This window comes from Channa argus, chromosome 9 (assembly GCF_033026475.1).
Source record: "Channa argus isolate prfri chromosome 9, Channa argus male v1.0, whole genome shotgun sequence".
NCBI lineage: Eukaryota > Metazoa > Chordata > Actinopteri > Anabantiformes > Channidae > Channa > Channa argus.
In genome coordinates, this window is record NC_090205.1 from 13,428,556 (window position 1) to 13,452,685 (window position 24,130).

At 39.8% G+C, this 24,130-nt stretch overlaps 1 protein-coding gene across 2 annotated transcripts in view; it reads right to left on the minus strand.

The window, feature by feature from the left end:
• Window positions 1-12,465: 12,465 nt before the first annotated feature.
• Window positions 12,466-24,130, minus strand: part of LOC137133370 (anosmin-1) — a 41,036-nt gene continuing 29,371 nt past the window's right edge. For both annotated transcript variants that reach the window (XM_067516912.1, XM_067516911.1), the window contains 8 exons: window positions 23,663-23,868; window positions 21,879-22,023; window positions 20,314-20,451; window positions 18,108-18,205; window positions 16,834-17,005; window positions 15,812-16,032; window positions 14,990-15,131; window positions 12,466-13,624 (listed from right to left, as the gene is read on the minus strand). In XM_067516912.1, the coding sequence (XP_067373013.1) occupies window positions 13,566-13,624; window positions 14,990-15,131; window positions 15,812-16,032; window positions 16,834-17,005; window positions 18,108-18,205; window positions 20,314-20,451; window positions 21,879-22,023; window positions 23,663-23,868 (1,181 nt within the window). In that variant the 3' untranslated portion in view covers window positions 12,466-13,565. The remainder of the gene's footprint in view (window positions 13,625-14,989; window positions 15,132-15,811; window positions 16,033-16,833; window positions 17,006-18,107; window positions 18,206-20,313; window positions 20,452-21,878; window positions 22,024-23,662; window positions 23,869-24,130) is intronic.

A 24,130-nucleotide genomic window follows, 5' to 3' on the forward strand; every position in this document is an offset into this window, starting at 1 on the left:
ACGCATTATTTCGTTTTTTTTATGTGTGTGGTCACTCATAGATCTTTACAGTCACTCACTGAATTATTGTTGCATGGTATTTGAAATATCTTAATCTCCATAGTGAATTCCCAATGAGGCATGTTTCTGTTTGTTTGTAAATGATGAAAGCGCAATGTCATTTCATTCACCTTTTTTTTCAAGAGTCCAGGGCTCAGATCGGCTTCGCTGTGTGCTTCTTCCTCACTATATTGTACAGGCCTCATTGCACCGGACCCTCTGCCCTCATAAACACATCCAGGAGGGACTGATTATTTCTCAAGATGTGGAGATCTAGGACTTGCCAGTTCATGCCTCTTTATGAGTGTTTGGGCATGACAGCTTGTTCTGCCTCACAATGCTTTTGTTCCTCTTGTTAGAAGAGATCCTTATCCCAACCACCGTTGTGGGCTATGTGTCTCCGTCACCTTGAACCCAGGGCCTGAGCTGAGGGAACTAGAAATGTGGCTTTTTGTGTTTGTGTCCCACTCTAATGAAATGCACCATATCAAGTGCCCCCTAATTATTAAGATTATTGCAGGTCTTTAACAAGACATCTGCTTTAATCCAAACTGACGCTGCAATGCTTCTATGTTGTCACATCAGGAAGGCATTTTCATCTAATAATGCGCTTCCATGTTCATGCATTTCTGAACGAACCAATTTTCCCCAGATACTGAACTTTTAATTTATATTGCATTATTATTATTATTATTATTATTATTATTAGTGTTTTTAATATAATTTTTTATTATCTCAGAAGGGACATTAAAATTAATGCTAAGTTTCACATCATCAAATCCACATATAAGCTTTGGTAAGTAAATTCTGTAATTCTGTTTGCCATGTCTTAATATTTTGGAAATTCAAATTTTTATCTTAGATACACACACACACAGACACACACCTCTGAATCAAATTATATTCAAATAGAACAAAGAGGAAATTTGAACACTACAATTCAGCATTTTGCAGCTACATGCTGATTAGAGTTGTGTGACAAAACTTACATTTCCACAAAACAGACTTTGTGTTTTCTAAAATTATACCTTATTTCCTTATTTTGGAATAAAACCAGTAACAGTCTCTACCTAGAAGGTTTTTCCTTTAAAAACTGACAGTAGGGTGAAAAACAAACATGAAATGAATCAAGTTATGAGGTTTGTTTAGATTGGGTGTGTTTTTTTTTTTACTGTGTATGTGCAAATTACTCACTATAATAAAGACTATAGTGTGAGATTTTTGCTTTCTGGTGTCAACCTGACTGAATATTAAAATCATCAGTAGTCCCCAAAAAACGATGTTATCTTGGAATACCTATCATTTTAATTATATTGTAGAAATACTACTGGCTCTTTTCCCAGACCGAGATGTACAGAATCAGTCCCACAAGACCGGGCTTGGCAAATGTTTATTTTCCCAAATACTAAATGGGACCCTTGGGATATTATGCTTCATTCCACTTTGTCTCTCACTTCAAAGGCACTGCTGGGAATCAACTGACACATTTCACTGAGCTAACGTGTGCTATGATCACACAGAAAAGAATGTTTAAGGGTCAAATTTTTTTGAGAATTTTTTTTTATTTAAAAATTGCATAAAAATGAGTAGAATAAAACCAATAAAAACATGCTTTTTGATTCTACTAAGAAACTGTTATTGTCCATGGCCAAGCATTATCCCTTTACATCAACACCAGCTAGAAATGTGTTGGCTTCATACCTACAAAATGTGTAGACAAATTATGCCCAACGGCAAAAATAAAAAGTTAGATGACATGCGAACTGTGTATTTAGCAGCCTGCTGTTTGACTCTATGGCTCTATAACAGAGCATTTATTATTGTGCGGCTTCCCAGTACTCCTCAAACAAACTCTCACACTCGCTTAATTAAATCCTCGATTGAAAATGTGTTTGTGGAAAGAAAGGAGATATTCCGTGCAGAAAACACTTTTGCAGACAATTGATTGCCTCTTGTTTTCTCAAGGAGGACTGCTCTCACTCCAACCCAGATTGTGTCTGTGTTTGTTGGCCTTAAAATGTGTGACTTTATTTCCAACTGTTTTTTTTTTTTCTCAACATCTTGCAAGGCTTTTGTGAATTTTTACACTGCTGTAAGCAGTAACATTTAATACGAGATCCGGGTCATACACGCAATTAAAATACTCAAGGCGTTCAGGACTCCATGCCTTGCAACTGTGCTGGGATTTTGTGACACTAATGAGGCATCCCTCTTACTTCGGTCAGGAGCTTTTTCTTGGTAAACATCGCATTCTTGGGTGGATGTCAGCTCTCATCACCTCTAATGATTCATGCCTCCACAATGTTGTTTTTACGTGCTACAATAATGGTTGCAATTTTACCTGAGTTAATTTATGTTGGGTTGCTTGGGATTAAAAGAAATGCTAATGTACGTCTTAAAACTGGCACCTTTGTTTCTAAGGGGCATTAGAATCTAATCTCTTTTGCTTCACGTGTTTAGAAAGTTCATTTATCTGTACTAGTTTACTCTAACCTTTTATGCAGTTTGCAATGCTAAGAATATGTCAACACACACACAACACACACTGATGCAGACTAATCTAATTGGGTAAAGCCACTCTAACATGAAGTTAAAGGCATTCCTCTTGTATTATAATACTGCAGACTTGTTCCAAGCCACAGACTAAATCATGCATTAATGCTGATTTCTTGCACATGCTTCATGGTTTGAGCTATTTTTGTCCCAGTAGACTGAGAAGTCCACAACAATGTGTGTTTTAGGGGCCACAGGCCTGTTATGATTGACACATTTCAAGTGGGATTTGCTGGGATTGAAAGATCATGAGTGCATTAGGAGTGGAGACACGGTGCCAAAGGCAACACCTGTAACATGAGTTGCATGTTTCAAATGAAGGAGCATTACAGCCACGTTCATGCTGTGTTCTGTAAGAAAATGAAGGATGGCAGCCGATGAAGTCCAGAGAAAGATGAGTCTGCATCCTTCCCTACACCTCCACAGTCTTTTATTCGTGTCTCTTGCGATACCTTTTTTCCAAAAGTGTAAGATGATGGGAGATTTGTCTTTTCATTTGGGGCATACAGGGTTGTCACCAGAGGCCAAAAATCTCTGTTAGGTGGAGCCCAGTGGAGCAGGAGAGCTGGAATGCAGGAGGGATGGTAGCTCCCAAAGTGTTTTTACTGTAATGAGAAGCAGACAGGAGAAAGTCGGTGCTGCTATTGTTGTGCACAGGTTCGCTTCAGATTCCTGTCTCACCCCTGCAGGCTACAGAGCCATGCATATTTAAATAGTAGAGGGACTTCCTCTAAACATCAATCAAAACCCTATCTATTCAATTATGGGCCTCAGATCTGTGATGTTCAACCAACAGCAGCTTCTGATGAGAGAAAAGTCTGCCTGTGGCAGTGCCCGCGAATATTCCAGCCATGTGGACAATGAGTCAATTAAAAACAGCCCCTCAGTGTCTGGCAGCCCTTCAAGAGAGGGAAGTCGCTGGATATGTTTTTACAGTGACAGTGCACTTGGAAGAAACTCATAAGAAGTTTTAGTCAGTTGAAAGACAGATCAGAATACAGCAGTGTAATTGTAGTAAAGAAATATTATCCTCTTTTCTGGTGAAAAAAGTGTACCCAGAATGAAAATTTAACTCAATTTAACATTTTTTCATAAAGTATCTTATGAATAGGCTCAAATTCAAAGGCACTTTCTCTCTCTGAATACATTTCATCCTTGATATATGCCAGAGGCTAACACAATTTCTTTTTTTATTTGAAATGGGCGAGAGAAAGCAATACAGAGTGTGTGTAGATGTGTGTGAAAGAGTGGGAGGATGCAGATGGGATCAGATACACAAACAGTAAAGGGGGAAAAGATGAGAAAGAGTGATGAGAAAGAAAAACAACAGCTTTGGACACCTGTTCAAAGGCGGTCGATCGGGCCTCTGCCATGAAAAACGATGACGCACACTGGCAGAGGATCAGTTGATTGGAGGTGTGTCATTTAGCAATCCTGACATCTCTGTCAGGGAACGATTCCAATAACAGTCCCACAATCTTTTGTAACCGCAACAACAACAGCCTGCAAAGAAGCTGTGCTTGACACAAACCTATCCTCTGCTAATAAGAGCCAGACACATCAGCCTGAGTGCTATTCTTGGCAGTAACCACTGGTCGTCTATGAAAGGCAGATCATGCAGTGAGGCCAGGGGACTACTGGAGGCATTTTACAGCGACCACTACAGTGCTTTGTTAATATAATGCTTGCTTTGTGCGTTATCTTTACATATTATGGCTTCCTGGTCTTGATTTGGGCACACAGTACTAACTGTGTTAATCAAGGATCAGATAATGGCTGATTTAGACTTATGAACAGAGGAAAACCAAAGAGAATTTACAGAAACCTATCAAGGAGATAATTAGAGAGCCACTGCATTAATTAAAACCCAGTGCTTGAACAAATAGGTTGACAGGTATGTGCTTTTGGTTTTTGCTATGAGTAAGATGAGAAGAGTTGAATATATGTCAGTTAAACACTAAGAATAATTAAAATGAGACTCTGGAAAAAGAGGGAAACAAGCAGCTGCTTTTTCCCTTAGTCAAATGGTACAAAAACGTTCCTACAGCACACTGTGTTAAACTAACCAATAAACATGTTAAAGTATAGTTTATGTAATCTGTGCATGAACTGTAGTTTAGGAATGTCACATTGTGCTTTGACACAAAGTAATGTGCAGGAATATTTCCTTGGAATGAATGGAATCAGTCTTGTAATCACACTCTTTAAACATTTTCCTAAGATATAAGTATGAGCCATGTGACTATGAAAGATAAAGCCGGACTATCAGTTTGGAAAATGCATTTATGGACTTTAATACATATATAAATATTCGCCAGGATAAATATGTTAAATTGTGTCATCGAGGCCTGGTACTATAAGTCATGGAGACTCTTATCAGAAAATCTCCCATTTCCCATTTTTAGGGTATTAGTTTAAGTTATTTTTAGTATTTTAGTCGTCTTCTTAATGTATAACATTGTGTTGACTTTTCATTAAAACAAATTGTGCATTTACATGAGATGAATTGATAGGCAACCCAGAAACCCACTTAAAAGATACTGGTAAAATGCTGTCAGTGTTGAAAAAGAATCTGCAACACATTAAGAGCCTTCTCTTGGAGGAGCAGATGAAAGGCGCTGCCCTTGTATTAAAAGAACTGGTGGGGAGGTGAAGGATTCTCCTCAGGAGAAATCAAAAACACTCTTTTCCCACTGGCGCACTGACAGTAACTCACCAGGTTGTCAATCCATTTTGATCAAATTACTGTGTTTCAAATGATCTATTTTAGAACTGGAATGACATATGTTTGAGAGATTGCTAGTTCACATAATGAAAGCTGTTTCCAATCAGATGTGCACAGTATTTCATTGTTTTTGAGCCTTGCTTTAAAGAACTGTTGATATGAGGGGAGATGAGCACAGGGAGCTCACTGGAAACATCACATAGTCGCAGATGTGAGGAGAGAGCAGGCTTGCAGGCACAGCACAAATCACTTGAAGCAGTTAATTTCTGATTTGAAAAGTGGAAAATGTTTGTTTGCTTTAGTACGTACTGACTAAATCGCAGAGAAACAATGTGAGGTTTTTCAGGAATTATTTCTCGTGAGATCCTTTGCTGGAGCCAAATGACAGCTAATGTTTCATGAAACAGAGTCTCACAAGTAGAGTAAATAAATTTCAAGCAATTAAAAACCCTCGAAATATGTTGCTGCAGTCATCAGATATAGATTTAATGGCTTGAGAAGCAAACCGAGCCCAGAAAATACTCTAGGTTTTGTGTCAAAAGTGATGAAAAGCAGATTGTCACAAAAAGTATCAGATAAGTAGCTGATAATGTCATTCATCCCAAAGGTGGGACGTGGTTAACAGGCACTTACCATCAAAGCGTGGAAAAAGAGAGCTCGTCCCTCATTTAGCCGTGCTGTGTAAACCTTCCTAACATTTATACCATATGTTTTCCTCCTCCCTAGTGTCATAAACGTGTTAGAGGCTATGCTGGCACAGTGGCCTGTCCTGACACTGAATCACAGGATTCCCTCAGCTCACCTAAATCTTGGCTCAACTCAACACTTCGACTCAAACGGAACTGTTTATGTTGCAAACAGACTTGAAAAAGCACACTTGTAACAGTGACAAGGGATTTATGAGCAGGATATCAATGCTTTGTGTTATAATGTTGATCCACCCAGTGCAGGTTTAACACTTTCCCAGGGTATATATACGCTTGATATCTGTTAATGCCCATTTTCATCTGGTAATAATGTCACTATTATCCTGTAATTTTCCTAAAAGGAGACACTAACAAAAGTCTCAAATAAGCTGCCCCATATATCATCCTCAAACAAGAGCAAAGTGTGCTCCGGGCATCCTGGAGCACAGGAAATGGTCAGTCATCACTGAAGTCATAAATTAAAGCCATGAAAATTTTGTCTGTTTCTTGCTACTCTGCATTTTCCGAAAATGAGCAGCTCATTAATGAAGACTTATTCTACAAAGCACAATATGGAGGAGCATATAGAGCCTAAAGGAATTCTTACTGCTAAATTAAGTATTAATTGAGCATTGCTTAGTATTTGTGTGTTAAAGAAGCCACTTACACACTCATAAAGTGTGGTGCTAAGAGACGTTTAAAATTAAATCAGCACCAGTCTGTTTTATGTACTGTACAAAGGGCAAGGGATTATGTGCTCTTCATAGTGTAAGGATTTTTGTATTTTTGTGCAGAATAGAAGTCTATATTTTATAGATTCTTTCTATAAATCATTCACTGTTTTTTACAAGTCTTTTGTATGACATTACTGTCCAACGCTCAAAATGCTATGTGCACCAGGTCGAACAGCTCTCAGTGTGGTCAGGAGAGATGCCGACGACCAGAGAGTGAGAGCAGTTGACTTTCACCAGCCAGGCCCTCTGTTTGACATCGTGTTTTCTTAATGTGAGCCAGCTGTCCGCAACATCAGCGTTCAACTTCATACCAGCATAAAAAAACATGAAAGTTAGCGCTTTAAACATGTCCAGATTCCTCTGTGAACCACGGGCAGAACCCGCCTGTTCGTCAGCATTACAAATAAAGGTGCCTGTGATCATCAAGGGTGGAAATGAGCTCTAAGCCTTGGAGGACACACACACACGCGCACACACACATATACACAGACAGAGGGTCGGGATTAATTAGTGAAAGAGTGCGCATTTATAAAATAAACAGCAGTTTGCTGAGCCATGTGCTTGTAGTATATTTGGATCATCTTCATGCAAAACAAAAGCAAAAAATTCTTATCATGAAGTGAATGTTTTGGTGGAGTTTATTGCTGTTTCATGTTTTCAGGGGGGCTGTAAAAGCTTTTGCTTCTATGGCCAGTGATTGCAGATATAAGCTGCTCTTTTACAGCTTAATCAATTTCATGCTCTCTTTTCAGCCCTTTTCAGCTTCCTGCCTCGTTTAATTTTCTCAGGACAACAGATGGATATGACAGAAATATTGAAAAGTATCCCAGCACTTTTTTTATTGTGAGTGATAATGACCTTCAATTCTATCTTGCCATATGTGAACAAACTGATACCTTTATTTTTATCAATATGCACCATATGTTGATAGACAGCAGTCCTTACATGTGGAAAGAGAACAAGCACGCAGTCTTTGTCCATCTTTGTCATGTCAGAGACAATATTATTACTCTTTATAGAAATCCCTCATTTAATATGTGTTTAAACCAAGCAAAAATCATGTTTTTTGTTTGTTATATAAAAGAAAAACCTAACACAACATATTTTCCATTGCTTTCCTTTCTGTCATGCAAGTTTATTTTGAGGCTTTTGAAGCAGAGGCGTTGAAGCATAGTGTTTACACATCACATCATGCCTGTGATCATTTCCGCTTTGGCTAACAGCTGCCCTGGATGGCAGATGGATCATCTTATTAACACCTTTGAATTAGTGCTCTGAGTCGTTGGTGTGTTTCTTTCCTATCCTCTGCTCTTCAGCAGCAGTCCAGCAGCAAAAGTGCAGAAAACACTAATCTCCCCTGACATTACCTATTTCAACATCCTCTGCGTGGATTCCAGCTGAACTCAACCCCTGACCCCTCCCTTGTCCCTGAGCCTGAGTCCTGCCCTCATGCTGCCGTCCATCCTCCTGGGTACATGCTGAACTGTGAACTTTGCCTCTGCCTCGGAGGCCCAGCTACCGACCTCGCCCACAGATTTCACCGGAGAAAAGAACACAAGACAGAAAGTTGTACTTTGTCATAAGTCACGCCTGGGGGTGTAATGGATTGTGAAAAGCTGACACCAGCCAGGGATCAAATGTAGAAGAGGAAGCTGTGGAGTTTATAATTATTACCTATGATTTGTCACTTAAAGCAAATTTTGCCTCAGGAAACCTCCTATGGCACTGGATGGATCAGACTTCCTAATTTAATTAATTAAAAGTGGGTCACTCAGGTCAACATGTGTTTACTCTCAGGAAGAGCCATTAGGTGGATTAACACTAATCGGAGGGGATTATAAGCAGCTATTACTCAGCTGGACGGTACTTTCCTGTCTGATCTCTGCACTTTGTACATCTGCAGAGATGCGTGTTTGGTTTGGAGAGAAGGAGCTGATCCTCAGGTTACATTTTCTTTATAAACACAAACACGGGGGACCTCTTGATTACCCCTGGCATGACAAGGGAAAAAGAATGGGAGAGGTTCCATTTAGTTTTTTATCAGGTTAGTTGTTAGGATATATTACAATAATAGTGTGTGTCACTGTGTCACATTCTGCCTATGGTTTTACATGCTACCAACCTATGCAGGGTCGTACAACTTCATGGAAAAATATGCTTTTCACATTTACCAGCAAGCATGGGTTAAAATTTAGACTCAGGGTTATACATGGTCTGAATTAATGCCAGTTTCAACCAGCTGCAACATTAAAAGGCAGCTAACACGTTGTATCAACAACAATAATAAAAAATGCATTGTCGTAACTGTGTACTGTACATTGTTTTATTGATATGTTGTATCTTCTGCTGATTAAACTGAGAGGGGTTTTTAATATTTGGCTTTGGTACGTTGAAACACATTTCTCTGTAATGGAGTTTATTATACTGTATGTCTACTACAGCTGCCTCAAAATGACCATAGTGCTGAATCAACACCTCTCTGACACAGTGTCAGCAAGAATGAACATTGTGAAGTTATTGTAGGGATATTATATTGGACTACATTTGATAGCACAGGTACAGTACCATTTTTTAAATTAACGGATTTTGCTATGGTTGGAGGGACCAGTGACTGTGGTAACATCTTTAGTTTGAGCCTCAGTAACATAGTGGTTGTTTGCGCTGGATCTATCAAACACACAGTACCAATGTTCGCCTACTAGAAATAAAACTTGCTTGGGCGTTCTATTTTTTGTTTTTACAAAATTACAAAACATAAATACATTTAAAATGTATACACAACAATTTTGCTGCACTGTTATTTTCACTCCAGGGGGCCTTTAGCTTGTGGGTTTGAAATGAGCATGATTGTAAAACATTGAATTTTACATCACAACAAACGCTAGGCAAAAAAAATAATAATCTTGATAAAATATTGTACTTTATCACCTGAAGACAACATTTCCCAGCATACAGTTGCTCGTAGAGACCTGCCACTTCACCTCTCAGCTCAAAAAGCAAATGGCATCGTGTGAAAGTGGTGGCATCATCACAGCTCTTCTCTATTTGTTTAACTGACAGTGTTACAACACTCCGCTTTAATACAAAAGCTCAGCAGCTGCCTTGCATTCTGTACATGGCACATCTTCACTTCATCCAAAACATACACTAAGGAAACTTTTTCCAGGCACAGAATCAGGCAGTTCAAGTTCCCCGTGGAGGCACAGAGGCTATGGAAATTGTTGCTACAATGAAAGGCAGAAAAACAAACACATATCTTTGGATGTGTCAGTGTTTTTCCTTCAATATCCTGGTTCTGCTGCTTGTTAATCACAGCACACACGTGTACTTATCAAGCTTTTCACTTCGTCAACCTTAAAAGAACAGGATACACGATAATGATTACTACGCCTGCCAACGGTGTTGTAGCTCTAGTGTTTGTATAATGTGTGGCAGGCATGTGCTCAGGTCTGTCCGTGTGTTCTGGTCTTCATTAGACTTAGCCTGAACATCTTTGCAACCTGACAGAGAGCCTTTCATGTGTCCCCTGCCTGCTCCCGCTTACCAGAGCCTAACCAGAAACATGCCACTGCCCAGGGCAAGGTCAGATTTCTCACCATACCACAGCACTGAAGCAACATTGCCTTTTCTAATAGAGTGGGGAAACACTGTGGTTATTTTTCATCATTATTACAGTCAATTTATTCCATCTCATCATATCGAAGGAGCAGCATCGCAAATCGACGTGGTCCATGTGGTAGTAATCTGGAGTAAATGCCTGGCTCTGCTTGAGGATCTTACTGACCTGAAACTCACATGAGAGTAAATTTTGAAGCTTTCAAATCATTTAGTTTACAATAGGTGTCATTCATAAAGGAAAAGCAAAGTCCATCCATTTTATTTTTCGCCTCATACTTCAAAGTCAAAGCCAGGACTGTACCTATCATGAAAAACGTGGATTCCATCCATCCCCTCAGGAGTACTGTTACACTCATTCTGTCAAATATTGTAGGATGAACCATAAATGGGGCTTCCATTTGATAAATGGGGATGCAGGGCTCATTGCAGGGTTAATCTGGAGAATGGGTGCAAAGAGGTAAGAGGAAATGTGTGGGAGAAATAGCCTATCTTTGTTGCGCCTCTCTGAAAGAACCCACTGTGTTATTCTCAGTCCTAATAGGGGCTAATGTCAACCAGAAGATGGTGCTTAACTGACGGAGATCATTGAAAAAGCCAAATGAATAATATGGTTTTCAGAAATGTGTGTGTAAATTTGCAAGCACTTTTTCTGACTTTCATGATTGGGATGTAATGTCATGCTAAGTGAATAAGACTCCTCTGTCCTTGTACCATCAGAGACGACGCTTTTGTACTGACAACTGGCCTATTATTTAGTTGCATTTTTTGTCCCCTTGCTTTTATGTCCTTAGAGACTTGGACGCCTTGCAGCATGCCTCAGGAGGCTGGAAGCCCTTTTGTTTTGAGGTTTCACACTTGAGGGCCATGATGTTTGGTGTGTGTAGAGGGAGTGTGACAGCCTGAAAGGGAGAGGGGCCGGGCTGGCTCTCACACAGAAAGGAGCCTTGGCTCAATACTGGCCCGGCTCCGAGAAAAGAGAGAGGGATTAGTGTGCAAAGACCAAGAGGAACTAATCTCCTGTGACATAACAGAACTGTATATAAACAACATCCCTGAGAAGTGAGTGACAAAGCATTGACTGACTGAAGAGGCTGAGATTGTAAAAACAAAGGCTCAGAATAATTTGTTGCTCGCTGTGGAAAAATTATGACAAGATTTGACTTTAAATCTTAACATCTGGACAGTAACTTCTCTTCACACTCGTACACTAAATCAAAAAAATAGCACACCAATGTGAAAATGCTGAAACCGTTTCATATTGACACAAACAACAAAGTAGGTAATTTCCAGTTCAAAGTTATATTTGCAAAACTGTGCTGAGGCTGATTAACTTCATATAGAATAGTATTTGCTAGTAACACAACAATATTGATCACCGATCCAGTCTCTGCATGTTATCATATCCAAAACCTTAAAGTCTTGTATAGTTAAAGTAACTATGAAATGTACTGATACAGTTCACGACTATAGGTTGTTCCTGTGGAAGCTGAATACACTTCCTCTAGGCACAGTGGACAAAATCATCTACAACAAGAACATAATGTGGTGACCTCTAACTCACAGAAACTATTAGTAAGAATGCAATGCGTTGCTAACCTGCCCTGTCACAAATGATAAAGCATGCACCATTAAACACTGTTAAACATTTTCCGTGTGCTCAGAAAGGCTTTCATCTAACATGCACAAATAGCTCAGCTTCAGACGTTAAACACAAAAATTACACACTCCCCCAGTGTTACTCTTAGCTTCATTTTCTTGAAAACATTTCCATTTTTCATTTTACAGGGGTGAAAGGCTGCTGAGCAGAGGAGGGATTTAATGTTTTTCAAACACAAGTGCTCAGAGCAGAGCATTACATTGAGAGGTGCCCGACTTCGGCGATGGTAATTCACTCGAGCTGTTGAGCTAGATGACCTGTTTATTTGGACTTGCAGAGCACCTGTCTCAAACTTCTGGAAAAATCAGTGAATTTGCTGTATACACAGTTTGCCACGATGGATTTTACAGCCAAAAAAAGCAACAGTAAATGCCAAGTAGTTAAGCACTAGGCACAGAAGCATGTCTACTTACTGCTCACAGCAGCTTCAATTAAATACAGAATAAATGCAACTGGTTAAGGATTATTTTATTACTTAGCAGTTTGTACAGTTTCTACCATGGAAAAATAACATGTAACATAAGACTTTATTTACAATTCCATTTTTACAAAATGTCTTTACAAGATTTTTTTGCCGGTTCCAAAACTCGAGACTAAAACACACAAAACATACACATTCACACACATCCAAACTTACTGTAATACGCACACATAAATAAATATAGACATTCACTGACTGTTTCACGACAAATATTTCTACAGCCAAGAACATGTACAATTCATCATTTCCACACGTTATAATTTCATTAATAAACATTACATATTACTCCCAGTATAGTTCTTTGTTAATCTGTTAATGAAATATTGCTAACATATCGAAAAGAGGTAACACAGACGTTATTTCATGCCAACAGAATGCAAACAGTTGCCATGCAAAACCATTACAAGCTTTCAATTTGAAGCAAGTAATTCATGTACAGTTCAAAAATCAATGTACTACATGCAACATACTACATGAAATATTCTGGGTTAGACAACAATGATTTTAGGTACATTATTCATCAGTACTGACTAATATGTATGTAAGCGCCTCCTTAAAGGTAACACAAAATAAATAGATGCAATTATATTTTTTTAGCTTTTTGAATTGTTTTACAGTTTTGGCATTTCCTATTGCCCACGTTCCACCATCAAAAATCAAACTGCCAAAGTAATCGTGTTGCTTTATCAAATATGTTTTTGCTGCTTACAATGACAGCTGCATAACAACGACGTTAGGGGTTCCTGAATCTTATTTTTACCTAAAATGTCATAGATTCTCTACAAGTCTGGGATGAAAAGCAGAATATGAGACTTTGCAGTTTAAATTTCACTGTACAGATCAACCAGTCTGGTGCCATGTGTCAGTCAAGAGAGTGGAGTTAAGAAGGAATAGCTGATGTGTTGTGGAGCCTGGAGAAGATGGACCCATATTTCACAAGCAAGGGGGGTCAGTTCATGGTCTGGTGCGCTGTGTTTCGGTTTGGTTCCACACATTCCTTCCCTGACAGGCAGGAGCAGAGAACCACTGGTACTTTTCCCTTTTGGGTTCGCCTCAATTTGCAGCTGGCAACTCAGTGTTTCTCTACTGATGGCTTCTGCTGATGAGAGTGGTGCTGTCGAAGTCTGGGCCCTAGAAAACACACAATATGACAGATGTGTCAGATACTGCTCTAAACCCTGAGGTCTGTCTAAAAATATTATGCATTTTTTTCATTCAGTATAAAGGTGCTTGTTTGTACTTGTATGTACTGTTTAGGTTATAAATACTTTTGATATCCCCTCCCTTTTGCTAAACATAACACCCAGTGTAACTGTAAAAATTCAGTTGCATAAAATGATATAAAGTGGCCAAGACATAGTTGTTTTTTGCAAATATGAGGGCAGCTTGAACAAGCTTTAAACACAAAATTGGCATGTTGGTTTAATCATTTTAGCAGCACTTTCCACATGTGATCCATTGTTAACCAAATATATTTTGATTTGATTTTGTTTGTATGATATTTGTATTATTTTGGCATTTTGAGAAATATGTTTATGTGCTAACACACTTAATATCTCACTTGGTTAGAACTGAGGTGTAAAAACTAAAAGCTGCCATTTTATGGAAGGTTATGTGTTACTCTTACCCTGAGTAGTTCCCAGTCAACATGGTAACTGGTGAGCTTTGGGGGTGATGGTAAATCAGAATTTTACTACTGAACAGCGTAAAGCTTGATGTTTTTCCTTGTTTCCATTTTTTGTGCTACACCATCCGGCTTCTGCCTTAGCGACCAGCCACAACATTAACACCACCTGGTGGTTTTTACATGAAAATATTTATAGTGTGTTTTAGCGTTTTTTATAAAAAATATTACAAAGTAATAAATGTGGATTTATTATTAATTTTAAGCACCTGTCAGCACATGAAGTGGTTAAAACCAGCTCCACCTTTACCAAACAGTGATCTTTGACCTTTATTGTTTATTATTTACTGGCCATGTTTTGCTATAATTATCATGATCCGTATTGTTTAAAATCCATTGTCCATTGAGTACTTTTACTTTTGTACTTTGGGTAATACATAGATAATCAGTTTATATAATCTAATTAGTACTTTTACTTGAGTAAAAGATTTGAAGTTGTACTGTATTTTACCTGGACATTTTTTTTAGGTTAATATTAGCACCTTTACTTGAATACTGTGTTTGTGTATTTCTACCGACCCAGTACACAGAGTATCACATTTTATTGTGTGTGGAGCTGTGTAGCCACAGACTGTTCATAGTGTCCATGCTGACCCTTGTCCTCCATGACATTTTTAAAACCACCAGAATGAATGCTGTGACTGACTGGTGTATGGCATAGATGAGAAGAGTGGTTTTGGGTCTCAAAATATATCACAATCTTACCAAAAATCAGTTTAAGTTTAAGTTCTCTCTTAAACTGAGATAATTAAAGTACAACTCGTAATTCTTTGACATGAGAAAGCAATAACTGTCAGTGAATTTGTACTTACTGTGTTGAATGACTGGTAATATGTTCGGGGTCTGGAACGTCTTGACGGTTGCGGGACCTTCTCCTCCAGTTGTTATGACCTGCACCTCCAGCCTGTAGTACGTTGATGGCCGCAGGTTGGACACTACAAGCAAGTTATGATCCTGCCAAGGGAGGGAGGAGAGCAGCAGAAGACATGCAATCAGTTGAAATACAACAGAATGCGTCTTTGGCTTTGACAGGACCTGAATTTGAATGGGCTGTAAACCAGGGGAGTATCAGCTGTGTAACTGTCTTTACCCAAGCCTCAGACAAAAACAAAGACTTTGTTTTCATAAGGCTTTCGGTCTCTCTTTCTTGCTGCCAGCTTGATAAAGTGTGCGGTGGGTGGTTTTATTTATAGATGAGCTCCAGAGGCTGGGAGGTGCAGATAGGCGGAACGTGTTGTTGATGGAGCAGATTATGTCAAAGAGCGGCTTTTTCAGAGCTCACACGGAGGATGAAAGAGGAAGACGCAAAGGCAGATGAAAAAGAAGAGGAGGAGAACTTCCAGCAGGACACAACAATTCCTCAGATCTATCCCTTTGTCTGTCTACACACCACAGCTTATCTCAAAATCCATGCAAAGAGGCCATAGGAGTTTTATCCCTAAATCGCCCTCACCTCTGACAAAAATACTGAAGTCAGAACACACTTCCCTACTGCAAGAGACACCTTACTGACTCAATGATAATCTGCAACATTTCAGTGACAATGTATAACACAAACCAGCCTTTGCTGTATGATTAATGGGGGAGCACGAGTATAAAACACCAGTCCTGTTTGGATGAAGAGAGACACTTACTGGAGGCAGAATCTGGGACTGGGAAATAATGCTGTTGGGTAGGCTGTTTTGCCGGCTCTCAGTGGTGATCTCAGCCCAGGTGACCTGGAAGCCTGTGATTCGTTGATGGGGAGCCACCCTGGAGACACGCCACAGGAAGTTCCCAGTGATGTTTCCCTCATTGATGGAGAAAGAGGCTGTCAGGTTCTCTGGCTTAGCCAAAACCTTTGGAAGACCTGGAACTGTTGATGGCACGATGGTATTAGTCATGTTTATAATAGTGGCCAAATAGCATTTGTGCTTTCTTACTAAGAGGATTGATATCTCTATTATATGCGTACACTAAATATGCACCCAGAGCCAGGAGCTTAGCTTAGCGCAAAGACAGAAAGCAGGGGGAAGCAGCCTGACTCTATGCAAAAACAACAAAATCCTGTCAACCAGCTGCTCTAAAGTTCGCAGTTACCACATTTTATTGCATCAATTTAAAAGATCAGACTGGCCATTTTCATAATCAATAGTATTTTGAACCCACAACGAATCACTCATGGTTTTTCATCTGTGCAGTGGACCTCCATTGTTCAAAAAAACAAACAAACAAACAAAAAAACGTAAGCCTTCGATATAGGTGGGATAAGCTAGGAACAGACATGGTGGAGGCTCCACTGCACAGCAACTTTATCATGGCAACCACACGACAAATGAGATGCAACATGTTAACAGTAGTGAGCCTTAGAAGTGCTGGGCTTTGGATATTGTTACCTTTGGATAGAACCACCAGGCTCCCACTTTCCACCTGTTTCCAATCTTTGTGCTAAGTTAAGCTAAGTGGCTGCTGGCTGTAACTTCATATTTACAGTGAACACATGAAAGTGCTATTAGTCTTTTCAAACTTCTGGCAAAAATATTAATAGATTTAATTCCCTAAGATGTTGACCTTTTCCTTTAATGACAGAAATTTTGTCCATCAGCATATTAGTGTCTGATTACTGTGTTAACACTAATGTGGGTAGATTTCACAATGCACAGCGTTCAGCACTCACCTCCCTCTCCTGGGCACGGGATGTGTTTGAGAGTCTTGCTCCGGATGGTGGCGCAGGATGGGGTGAGAAAGGTGGTGCTCTCGTCCTTGGAGCGTCTCTTGGACTTCAGCATGTGAACGGTGACTTTGTACTTGCAGGAGAACAGCAAGCCCGGGAGGTTGATGTAGTTCTCCTGAGCCAAGAAACACATTATTCAGCCCTGATGACTTTGACATGTCACCCGGTCAGGTCTCGTGGAGCTTCAGAGATAATTAAATACACAGTGCCAGAGCAGATCACATTCCCGTTCAGGCTTCAGCAACATGCCCCACATTACAGAAAGACTTTGAACACTCACATGGTCACGGTTAGACTAATAATATATTCAAACTGCAATATAAATGATTTTTATAAGTTCCAAATGTAGCATAAACACAATAAGAACTTAATTAAAAAGCAGCATCCAAAGTGGATTCATGTGTAAGAGTCAAAAGAGAACGGCCTGTAAATCCTTGTTAATGAATTCTGTGCAGCAGTCATACACTTTACACTCACTTCAAGCTTTTATTATCTATTGAGCTTAAAAAAAAAAAACATGTCTTTATCATCTCAAGGAAAGCAAAAAAATCAAGCTGACTAGTGGATTTAGACCTTGCATTTGTAATAAAGAGATTCTACATTAATAGCTAGTCCCATGAGAAAAATGTGTGTATTCTCTCTGATATGAAACAGCTTTGATTAAAAGTGAATGAGGCGCTGCGCTCACATAAAAGCCTGGACTTCTTCCCAGTGATCTATAGAAAATGGATGTATATTTCCTAGCAACCGGAGAACTGGTCCCCAAAGAATGTGTTGATTGCCAGGCCTCTGCCATCCTGTATAAGCCTGAGCCCAAACAGTTAACCCCCCACCTCCAGATTCCCCCCAGCTCATACACAGAACCTTATGCACCCTAAAAGAAATCTTCATGCAGAAACATGGCTGGGGTGGTTAGAGGTGAATGATCCCCCATTCCGGGAAACATTGTTTAAGTAAATGCGTTTTATCGGCCAACACACCACATGCCTGACCACACGGCTGACTCATAATAGTCAAAACAACAGCCGGTGATTTGCTCAGTGCAAATCCACTGAAACAGGGCTTCAGGCTTACTCAGTGGACATGTTTTCTTTAAAGGACCTGTACTTTCTAAGCATCAGACAATAGCTGAGTCACATGCTTTGCATAGCACAGCGCTGCTGATCAAGTCATAGCTCTCTCCACTCCAAGGTGTGAAACGGTTGCTGCAGACTAACCTGTGTGACAGATTTCTCCGGTCCTCTGGTCTCATTGTGATTGCAGTACTCTGGCACCCACTGGACATGGTAGCGGCTCACTGTGGGATCTGAAACAGCTAAAATAGGGAAAATACACAACTCAGTATTTAGATATACTTTAAAATTTGAATTTAAAAATACTTCAGAATTATTGGTCAAATACATTTTGTGGATTAATACTGCCATTTTCATAACAAAGAGTTCCTGCAGCACTTAGTCATGGTCATAATATTACATCCACTGAACATTAATCGGATACCAAAGTACATCTGACGGTCTGAAATGATTAACCGATCAGTATCTCATAAAACGCAACTGCCTATCGGAGATCTGATATTATTTCCATAACTGATGATGATGATAACTTATGTCTGTGAAAACAAAAAGAGTTTTGTTTTAGTTTTGCAGTGGCCTATTAATATGATTTCCCTGTCTCCTTAACATTGCCCTTTGTTCACTGAAGTCTCAACTCCTAAACTGAATTTGGCTTGAAGTTTCATGATTTGCATTCTCATCGGTGGCCAAACAGCCTTGCTGGAAAACACCAGTTCTCTCTCAGCTAAACGCTCCGGCAGCCACATTTGCTTCATTTTTGTACAGTAGCTCCTCATGAGCTCATAAGCAGTTATCGCCCATCACCTTAACTAATGTAACTGAATTTATAATTAATCGAACAGTGGATATGTGAAATTCTTCTCCAATTAATAATTGAGTTATGCTATGTTCGCCCCTCGGCAGGGGCCTGGGTTGTAGTGGGGAGATAAAAGGGGTCCTTTGAAGGCTTAGACACTGATCTGGCACTCGGAGCCCCTGAGCTCTTTGGAAGCAGAAGAGAGAGGAATTACAGGGTACCGGTAAATCAGAAAAAATAAACAAGGTATGCTTAGTCGGGTCTGGCGGAGGGAGGAAGTGGTATGTAAAACAAGAAATTGGACATGGAAATCAGGTAGAGAACAGAACTTCAGCAGTGTTTGATAAATCATGACTGGAAGCAAGCCTCAGAAATGCCGCCCACGCCGGACTGCTGTCTATTGTTTGGGTGTTGAGCAGACAGTGATATATTATCTGAGCTGATGTACAGTAAGGTTCTCTTTTGTCTGCTGGAGACAATCCAGAGAGCAGACTGATTTAGAGTACAGAGACAATAAGTGAGTGTTTAATCAAGGTTTAGTTAACCTGTTCATTTTCTCAGTCACACAAACCAGATGGCCAGAGACTCCAACTCTCCAGGCCAACTACATGTCTGTGTGTTTACTGTAGTGGAACGCAGGTTGTCAGAGACAAAGCCAGGGTCATCCCTCAAATTAATGAGAGTCTGTGACACACGCACTGCAGACCAGGACCACAAAACAAGAGACACAAAAAGAAGCTGGAGCAGGATTCACTGTGCTGTGAAACACTGTGATTCCCCAGCTATGCTTAGAACCACCATCAGCATCACTGAGCTCTCTGAGTCCAGGCCAACCTTGCTAACAGCTCTGGGCCAACTCTATCTTCCCACTTGCTCTCGCTTTCTGATTCAGCAGTTGGTGTCTCACCAGGCCTTCACTTCAGCCAGAGTTTGCATTCTTGACTCTAAGATGTGGAGTTTGGCTTGGGTGATGACATATATTAGTAACATAACATAGACCAGTGAATGAGACTTGACAGGTTACCCTGAGAGCATGGCTTTCAAGGTTTCCATATTTCCAGTCTGCTATTAACAGCAGTTGGGGTATGAATGCTGCTGGGACCGGCATTCCTAAAGGCTTTAACCCCTAGTGGTCCCGCAACCCATGACCATATTTGTTCACTATGACATCAGGTCTTGTAAAACAAAACAGGCTACTAATGCAAGGGCAAGGATATATTACAATACCGGTGCCAGTAAATACCCTCGCCTGGTCCAGACTTTGTGCCCATTGTTCTTTATCAAACATTGTAACCACTCTATGAGTCCATGTGTAGGTTTACACCAATTTGCCCGTTCTCACAAGAGCCAGCTTACACAGAGACACATTGTTTCATTTATTTAATTTACACCATCTGATACCACATTTGTAAAATTATTCTTCCATTGTTTGAGCAACTGAGAATAAATCATAACTCTTTATCATGGTGTTCATGAGACACAGTGATTGATGGACATAATGGCTTGATAATTAGATTTAAGGAGAGCTATAAATCAATACAGTGCAGTACATACCTCCCCGGTTTTTCCAGTAGACACGGACCTGCAGCTGGCCATCCTGGTAGAAGGGCGTGCCTACCTCCAGAGGGCCAGAAGGGCGTTTGGCCAGGGTCGAACCAAGAGGGGATATCTCCTCCTTCCTTGACTTAAGCACTGTTTTTTTGAGAAGAGAAGGGAGAAATGTTTGCTGCTGTAGCTAAGACACATGTGTGTCTGTGTTGTGGCAAATTCTCCATCATGGTAACAGAAACACACAATTACTTCTTTGTGAAATCACAGCACGTACAACACATTTTTTATGGACAAATGTGCTGTAATTTGATGGGTACACACAGCACTAGCAGCGCCAGTCTTAGCAGCTCAATCCCCTCTAGAGTCACACATACTTAAAATGTGCGTGCTCATATGATAGTGTTGAAGCTTGGTCTGTGCTTCGTAAACATGCGGAAGCTCCGGAGGATTGCAGATGCATTGTAAGCATCCCCTGGCCATTCCTGCTTTTTGCAACACTGCATGATATTGTTTGCCTGAGCACAAATTTGGAAAAAAATGAAATCTGCTAGATTGGTCCTGCCATTCCTATATGTATATGAAGCTGCAGCTCCATCCATACATTGTTTGATTTCAGGAGGTACAGCACCCTGCATTCAATGCATCTATTAGGTTGCCACATCTCCTCACCTGCATCCTTTTATAAATGAAGCCTGAACCAACGCTCGGTGAAATTATTAAAGTTATTTACCCAAAAGATTTTTACACTGAATCACTCAGAATGAAGTTAATGTATTTAGAATTAGTTGGTGTTCTTCGTTATTTGATCACTGTGTAATCCTGATTTAGTCGCACAGTAAAGTAATTATAGATGCACATACTCAGAAAAGTGATTGGGTCCCTGCATTTTTTGTGGACCTCTCTATACATTTGTTTGCTTCTTAAATTTGAATGTTATCCTTTATACAGGTTGTTAGAAGTGCCTCTTTGTTTTCATTAATATTTTAGGAGTATTCCTGTATGTCAGCAAATTTTCTTTTTTGCCGCACATCAGACAAACAAAGCCCTAACTCAGCCTCTTGGTGACTTTTAGTTTGTTTCCTGCAGTTGCTACATTGAGGCTATACTTGCCTATACATGCCAACAATCTGCAGCCTACATAGAATGCTGACAATGACAATTCTAACAATCTGCTCTATAGCAGCTTTACTGCGTTCATTATCTTAGTTTAGGATCTTAGCATGCTACCACCTTTAATTTGCATTAAACACAAAGTAGAGGCTCATGTTCATTAAGTATTGGGAAAAGTGCAGTTTTTACAAGGTGACCTGAAGATCAAAATCCAACTAGAACACTAGAAAAAACACGAGGACATGTATATGTTTACTAAATTTCATTCTGATCATATTGTTAAGACATTTCATTTAAATGCCACAATTGGACAAAAATAGTGAACTTTATGAAGTGAACCATTACATCTGCATTGCTGTCCTTCAGTTTCCATCCTTCATGTTTCTAGCTGTACCTATAAAAAACTGTTCAATGAGCAACATAATAATAAAAAAATAATAATAAAAATAATTGTATACCTGATTCATTTTTCTGTGTGGTGCTAAACTGGAGAGAAGCCTTGGAGCTCTTCAGTCGCACCTGTCCCCAGTATGTGACAGCCTGCATCTCCACAGTGTAACTGTTGTTTTGCTGAAGTCCCTCCAGATCCACCCAGGTCTGAGCCTGCAACAACAGGAAACGCTTGCATGTTGGCATTGCATGAGCATCCTTTCAAAGCCCTGTCACTGTCCCAGTCATAGTTCCAGCTCAACTCAGCCTGCTCCAACTCAAGCCTGTGGGAAAGTCTGCTTATTAAGAACACATGCAGAGCTGAGGAAGGTATTGTGGTGAAGAGATAGCCTTCAGGGCCTTGTGAGGGCTCTGTGTTATCAGAGTCTCCCAGGGCGTCCTCACTGTGTTTGACTTGCAGCATTCCACCATCAGCGTGAGCTTGATGAGCTCTTGTTATTGACAGTGCATGTTTTGACATTCCTATGCCAGCAGGCTGCTTTCAAAGCCCTGAGGTGCCAAAGTGGAAACCAGTGGTAGATGTGTCAAGAGGTGTCTGGTGTCTTCTACCTCTGTCTCTTCTGTTCCACATATGCTATGCATTGGAACAACTAATTCAGAAGGAGGTTCTATAAAGGTGTGTGAGCTGTCTAGACAACCTGTCTCTCTGCTTGAGTCTTAATTTAAATGCTCATCCTAGATAATGAGGGACTAGTAGGTCATGTGTTACTGAATGTGTTGTGCAAATGAGTCACAAAACCTTCAAAAATGAAATGTATTTAGTTATGTGTATAGCCTGTGATTCATGAGCATAGTTTATGATCAAGTTATGATTTATTTCTAAGGCCAGTTGAAATGAATATATGCATTATGGAGCCTTTGCTCTGTGTCAGTACAATCAGTGTTTGCACACATAACTGTGTTCATGTTGACAGTATAAATGAATAAATAAATAGAATTTTATGAAAAAATAAAAGATTGCAGTGCTATGAAAATATTTCTCTGTGGGGTTCAGTGTTTTTGTAAGGTCTTAGGTTTGTTTAAGCTTTTGTGACCTAATAATATTTATTCTTTCTCTGTGGCAAGTGGAGGACTTTGTCTATATGGCATCCCAGTCAGAGAACTAAAAAACATTTTTTGGCTTGAGAAAATACATGAAAATCTTCCAATATTCAGACTTAACTGTTCCAATGAATAATGCTGGTATGCCATGCTAATATCAGAAAACAATAAAAAAAAAAATCAAAAAGAAGAAAACGTTTCTTGGGTGTTTTGGCTCTGTCCTGTTTTACTGAATAGAGTAAATATTTTTGTAAAACATAATAATACTGACAAAAATAGCAATTGTGAGTATAGTTACATAAGCACTTTACTTTGAAGCTACTGAGATCAATGTTAAATCTAAGTAATAAATAAATAAATCCACATACCACTTCAGGAAAAGCTGAATTACAGAATCAAAAACCCAGTTGGAAAAAACATAAGCTCCCAACAACAAAACTCACTTATTGAAGTTTAAGCTTAACGGTGTGATTAATGGTTCTTTCATTAGTATAAGGACTCAATCAAGAAACCAAAACAATGAAAACCACATTAATCTGACTGTGATTGATAGCCTAGAAAGTATACATAAATAAATGCATATCCTTTTTTCTGCAGCAGGGAGACATGAATATTTACAATGACGTGTTGAGGCCAGGGGAGAAGATGCTGAGATAATCATAGAAAAGACCCTTTAGTCTTTACTTTAGAAAAAGAAAAAAACAAAACACAACAGAGAAAAGGGGCATGTAAGAAAGAGTGAGAAGATTACCCCGTTGGTGGTCTTTCTCCTTTTTTTCTTGGATGGCACCATCGACTTGGTGGGCACAGTCCAGCTCCAGAACACTTTGTAGTGATGTATGGGGATATCTGGCTCCTCTGGCAATGTCCAGTTGAGGCGAGCTGTCACCAAGCCTTCGTCACCCACCGTAAAATTTGTGATACGCAGGCTGGCTGGGCTAGGGGGTGCAGACGGATCTGAAGACATAAGAAAAACAAGAAAATGCTTTTAGTACATCTGTGGGTACTTAGGGAAGACAAAGAGGGCCTCTAGTTCATGTATGTGACAACTCTTGGGCTGAGGCAGTTTCTTTAAAGTATAATTTGAGGCTGAATATATTACAGAGCAAAGTACCTTTCACCACTTGAGAGTTTTCACTGTTTTTGAGGAGGTGAGCCTGTATGACACTGGGTAAAGTAATTAGTCCTCCACTGACAGTCTGCCATGAGATGTTATGAC